This window comes from Loa loa (genome assembly GCF_000183805.2).
Source record: "Loa loa unplaced genomic scaffold supercont3.771, whole genome shotgun sequence".
NCBI classification, from domain to species: domain Eukaryota; kingdom Metazoa; phylum Nematoda; class Chromadorea; order Rhabditida; family Onchocercidae; genus Loa; species Loa loa.
Window position 1 is genome coordinate 5340 of NW_018108951.1, and position 6291 is coordinate 11630.

The window sequence follows — 6291 nt, forward strand, 5'->3', positions numbered from 1 at the left end:
TAAATATGTATAAAATAATGAAGCAGATGATAAATGATAATGATAAAGGCCGAGATGAAATTTTTTGATCGAATAAATTGAAAAATATATTAATTTTATATTAAAAATGAACAAATTTTTAAATGTTGGAAATTTCTGTGATCGAAAGAAATACAAGCAGTAACAAGCTATTCGACATAACTGATAAGAGATGACGTTATTGCTACATTATGAAGAATTCCTTCGCTTTGCTATCTTTATATCTGAATTTTCCATATTAATTGATTTTGTTAAAAAAAAAATAGGAGTATGCAATTCTTCGAAAAAAAAAAGACTGATAAAACAAAAGGTAGAAACATTACATTTTAATCAGCAGCAAATCTAGTCAACCAACATCTCTGAATGATTAATTGTTTGCTAAACTTGTTCAAAATTTCATCATCAGATTGCGCATAGTACATTCAATTTTTAAACCAACTCAGAAAATTTAACAACTTAAATTCAATTTTAACTATTCTAGTATTGGATGAAATCGCTTGGTAAAATTGTTTAATTTTTCAATAAAATGTTAATGTTTTATGAATTGACCTTACGCCAAGTGTAACTATGCAAATCTACTTTTATTTAAAGTAAGGTAAAATTATTTGCCTATCTTTTTATTCACGCATTATTTATCATTAAAAGTTGTATGGATTTGAACTTTTCAAGAAATTAATAAATATTTAATAATGATTAGAAATATGAATATACGAAATAAATAATTTAAGGAGCGAATTACTTTTAACGATTGATGATTGACATATGTTTGGAACATTTTTAATCAGTTTTCTTCCTAAAAGACCAATTAATCTTCTCCCTACACGAATTGTGAACAAATGAATTATGCTTCTTTTTTCCTTTCAAATTATAATTTGATATTACCAGCAAATTTTATCAAACATCCGGGAACACATTACTATAGTAATTTTTTCGATATTTAATATGAAATTAAATAAAAAATAGAAATACATGAATGAATTTTTAACGATAAGCGATAAAACGGACTTTAATGGTACCGTTAATCAAAGTTTTGCATTTTTTTAATCGTAATGATGACAATAATGAAGCTATCCACTATATATTGGTAATAGTGAAATTTCAAACTGTAAAAAAGGAATAATTGCTAAATTAAATGATGTTGGAAAAAAGTGATTTGGTTGGTTTGCTTCAAACTCCCTCATTCTTCAAAAAAAAAAAAAAGAACGAAAGTTTTGATTTCGCTGAGAGAATCAACTTCGACAAACAAAATTTTGATAATAACTGATCAGACAGGGAACGATTCATCTTTCTGTTTTTTGCGATGACGTTATCTATACGCTGATATAAATTTTGTTTATAAAATAATCATGAATGAAAACGATATTTTGCTTCGCATGTTCCTTCATAAATATGCTAAATGCTAATTGATAATTAGCTGCTATCAATTATGAGGTTCTAGTTGAAGATAAGAATGTTTTTTATGAAATGATTATATGTGAAAAGCTTCACAAAATATGGTAATTGCTAAGTAGCCAGCAATGATATTTTTATCAGTGTTAGTTGAAGTTAAGAAAAAGATTTACATGAAGAAAAAATGAATTTAATGGTAGAAAAATTATTTGTCACCGTTTGCATAACAATATTTGCATTAAATATTAATAATAAAAAAAATTATTCCCTTCCTTAGCAACAGTAAAATGTGGTAAAAATGGAACATTCTGCGTACCTAACAGACTTTATAATAACCAAATTAATGCGAAACAACTTCAATTATTCACCCATTTTAATAACATATTGCCATCCTATATATATATATAATAATTTGTAGGTAACGAAAAAATTTTGTCGTGCTGAAATTATCGTTGAGATCGATCCTATGTATGCAACATTTTGCTTACAATATTCATTTCCTATAACTGTAGGTAGGAATCTTCCCATAATTAAGAGAAAAGTGTGCTAGCATGTTATTAAAATATCAATTCATAATATCTAACAGAAAGAAATTATTATTAGAAAATCAACAGCATTTGAAATAGCAACTGAAGAAAGAACAAATTAAACCTCAATTGACATACAGAATGATAGAAAGATGAGAAAAGGGTCAAAGCTTGTCATCATTATAAATAACATTGAAGTGGTTGCAAAAGTAATCATTATCACAATATTGATTCCACTAATTAACGTACAAAATTTGCTTTCTGTACCAGAAAATGTAATGATTGAAAATAAATCAATAACGATCAATAAACTTGTCTGATCATTGAGCGTTATGTTAATATAGCTGGAAAAGTATCTGTAAATAAATCAGAAAAGCTGTAAAACTAACTGGCTATTTGACATATTCGACCATATACAAATATGAAAGCATACACTAAACACTACACTCGGTGTACCACAGAATCACATGATGTTCCAAAATTTTACTCCAAGCCACAGTTCCGAATCTCTGGGACTGTCTCGGAAAACCCGAAGGAAGTTGTAATGTGTTCAAGCAATTAAAGAATTTATTGTATTGAGCATTTCAGGGATAACAGATTCATCACACTCACAAAAAATATAAAACGTTTTCCCATATCTGAAGTGATGAGTCAATTATCTAAGCTTCAAATCTTCCAACAATGCACTTTGTTTGATGTTGAGTTTGATTGCAGTTTTAAATTTTGTGAAGATGCTACATTTTTTTCGAAACACTTTTAACAATGGCAGTTTAACTTACCTTTATTTATCAAATAGCAACACAATTGCCATCAACAATTTCAGTGCATCTCTTGCACGTCTGAAATTTGAGGAGATGCAATGAGCAAATCGGTTTTGAAACCGATAAATTGTTTAACCTGAATTGAAAAATTGGACTTCTAATCAACTTATAATAGCGTTGAACTGCAAATTATAACAAATTATAACATATGTATTTCACAAATGATGGACAAGATGATATTTTTAAATTTTTGGAATCAGTTGTTCCACAAAAACTAAAATATGCTTTGAATTATTTCCTTTCCAGTTTAACTTTGCGTATTTTAGAATATATACAATTACATGAGCACAGTCAGAACAACGAAATAGAAAGCATCGTTGGCCTCATTAATCAAAGCTCTAATTGTGATTGTGTTTTCAAAGCACAGAAATTGGCAATTCAGTTTACATATTTTGCATGATATTCGGCAATTCAAATGAATCATCCGTTTTTATATATCATCAAATATTTATCACATCTTCATTACAATATCTTTATAGCTCTAACTGCTGACAAAACAATTAAATCACTTAACGAAATTCATCCGAACTGTGCCATCCGAAACATCCGAACTTGAAACGGAATTTCAGTCAATCACTAATAAAAGTCATCTTCCGTAGCTGGATTTTCTCCACTAAATTTTCGAAAACCAACAATCGCATATGTAGGACCGGCATGAAAACGAAATTCCGTTTCAACTTGATAGTCAACTCCAGTCATCGATGATTCATCAAGTAGGCGTAATGTACTCAGCGGAATGTCTGGGAATGTGTTACTGTAAAGAGAAAATGATATCTATAATCAGATCAGAGAAAAGACAAGGCTAGCCGAATCGTTTATCCTGTCCACTTTTGCTGTGTCATTCTCGCAATATACCAATATGTGATTCTGGAAAAATGAAAGGCTATCACTTGATGACTGTTAAGGAAGAGCAATTCCTTCTGCAGAAAAATATAACACAATTAGCAAAGTTATAAGGAGCATATTTTCGATAAATATCGACAAAACTTGAAGTCACGTTAAAAACGCAGTCAAACCTCAAAAGTATGAAGGATTAACAATCTTTTAATGAGAAAATGACTTCAAAACATTAACGATTACGAATAAACTGAAGTAAATTAAAAAACAATTAAAGCGAATGAACACGTCAAACCTCCCAGTCCTCAAACTTTGTTTTCAAAATATCGCTGGTATCATTTTTTTCTACTAAAAGGGTCAATGCTTTTACGTCAGGTCCGTAAAACACTAACACTTGGGGCACTCCTATCGCATTGATGTATGCTCTGAAACTGAGATATTTGTTACGGCAGTATTAAAATATTGATCGTTTGTCCATAATTATTATAGCATTCGTCCTATTTCGTAAAGCCTTCATCGGTATATTTCAATTTGTTATTAATCACAATGACCAACTTCACTGGATCCTTGGATTTACGATTATCTTATTAGAATAAGCTCTAGTAATGAAATTTTTACAGAGCAATTTTGTCGTAATATTATTTCTGACACAAATCCAAATTTATGTAATTCTATGAAAGGTTTCTAGTGACACGAAACATTCTGTTATTCCCAATTCCTATAGAACAACTGTTTGTGATAGTATTATTTACTTTTTTTACATAATCTGTGTGAAATATTTTCCGTTTCGCAATGCATGTTATTCAATGCAAAATAGAAAACGGACAATAATTTCGTTTTTTCTGATTTCCTGAAAAGTTGGATAGAATCTGTTTATCGCAGGTTACTTACTCTTCATTATCATACATTTTCTAAAAAAGCATTCCTTTTGAATTCTTAGTAGAATACCGATAGTTTTTTCAGTTCCAGGAAAAAATTCTCGATTCATCTTCCTGGCATTCCGAAAGACATGTAGGATTATAATTTTATATTAAAATACAAAAAGCACAAATAATAGAAAATGATGTAAATTCTACAACCTTCTCTGAATGAAAAATTATGACAATCGATGGTCCAGCTTGCCTTTGGATGCTTCTATTTCTGACACAAATGCAAATTTATGTAATTCAATGGAAGGCTTCCACTAACACGAAATACTCTTTTAATCCCAATTTCTGTAGAAAAGCCGTTTGTGACAATTTATGAAAGGCTTCCAGTGACACAAAATATTTTGTTAATCCCAATTTGTATAAAAAAACTGTATGTGACTGTATGTGACAGTATTATTTACTTTTTTGCATAATCTGTATGAAATGCTTTCTGTTTTACAATGCCTTGCTATTCAATGCAAAATGGGAAATTGAGATTAATTTCGATTTTCCCTGAACCTTTCTGATCTTTGACTGATTCGATTTTTTCACTACAAAAGGTCAATATTTTCGTTCAGAATTCAGTCTACCGTCACAAATTGCTTCCATCCTCACCAAATTCGTTTCTACAATTTCTTTTACTCATTTCATAGCATTGATTAGTCATCGTAACTATTCAAAAAGTAAGTATAAAAAAGTAAGTATAGAGCTTATCCTTCACTGAAGCAACCGAATTTGGGCGCAAATCTCATACATATTACCAATCATTTACCGTCGTTACTCATCAAAAGAAGCATACGATAAAGTGGCGAAATGAAAAAATTTGTTTTACGAATTACTCGGAGGAAAATTGCATCCTTTAGCAACCAGATTTATTACACATCCAAAATGATTGGATTCATTCTTTAAAAAATTCGAAATTCACTTATAATAGTAGAAAAATTCGACGATGTCTTAAGATTATTCAAATCATTGAGTATATTCTTAATTTACAGCTTTTGATAACAATGGATTTGAAATATCTTGCCATCCTCACATTCATTGTGAGCCATGTAGTATCATCGAATATTACATGAGCAACAGGTAGACTTTTTGGATTTCTAAACTTTAAATTTAAATGAACTTCTTTGAAGGGGTCCATAATACATAATTAGGAAATTTGAATGGATTTACCCGCTTAAATATGTGAAGAACAAGAACATTAGCGACGAATTTCAGGAGGGACGGATGAAGAAGGACCTAGCGCTCCCAAAAAAAGAAAGACTGAAACTAAATTTCGGTATCCCAATAATGAACTACTCTCTACTCTTGGACAACTGGAACATGTAATTGTTAGTCACTTGCCCCGTGAAGATTTAAGAAAGGAAATTAGCACTTTTCTTTCACTTATATATTATCACGCTATAGATATTTCCCAAGTGTTGGGAAAGCTATTCCGTTGATTGTTGGATATTCGTTTGTTGTATATTGTGGAAATTTTGTTTGAACGTAGCTTTAATTTCGATAATCCGACACCAACGTCAAAAAATCATATCCGCCAAATTCTGTGATTCCAATTACTAGTAATTGTAGGAGATAAGGGAAATTGAAATGAGTTAATAAGCTATAATGAATTGATTGTAAATAATAAAAATAATGGATTTCTTCTTCATATCATTTTACAGGCAATGATGTCTCTCCCGGCTTTTGGACCCAGCTTATATATCTTAAGAAGTGAGAGGCGGTCATCTTGAAAACCGTAAACTGCTGAGAGCCAAATTACATAAAACATGCCCATCGAACAAAGGATAC

At 30.3% G+C, this 6291-nt stretch overlaps 1 protein-coding gene across 1 annotated transcript; it reads right to left on the minus strand.

Annotated features, from left to right (window-relative positions):
* Positions 1-3331: 3331 nt before the first annotated feature.
* On the minus strand, positions 3332-4017 carry LOAG_11697 (hypothetical protein; the record flags this gene model as incomplete). The annotated part of the gene is made up of 2 exons (XM_003147215.1): positions 3332-3529; positions 3888-4017. Coding segments are annotated over 2 exons (328 nt in total), but the record flags the coding sequence as incomplete, so codon positions are not given.
* Positions 4018-6291: the final 2274 nt, after the last annotated feature.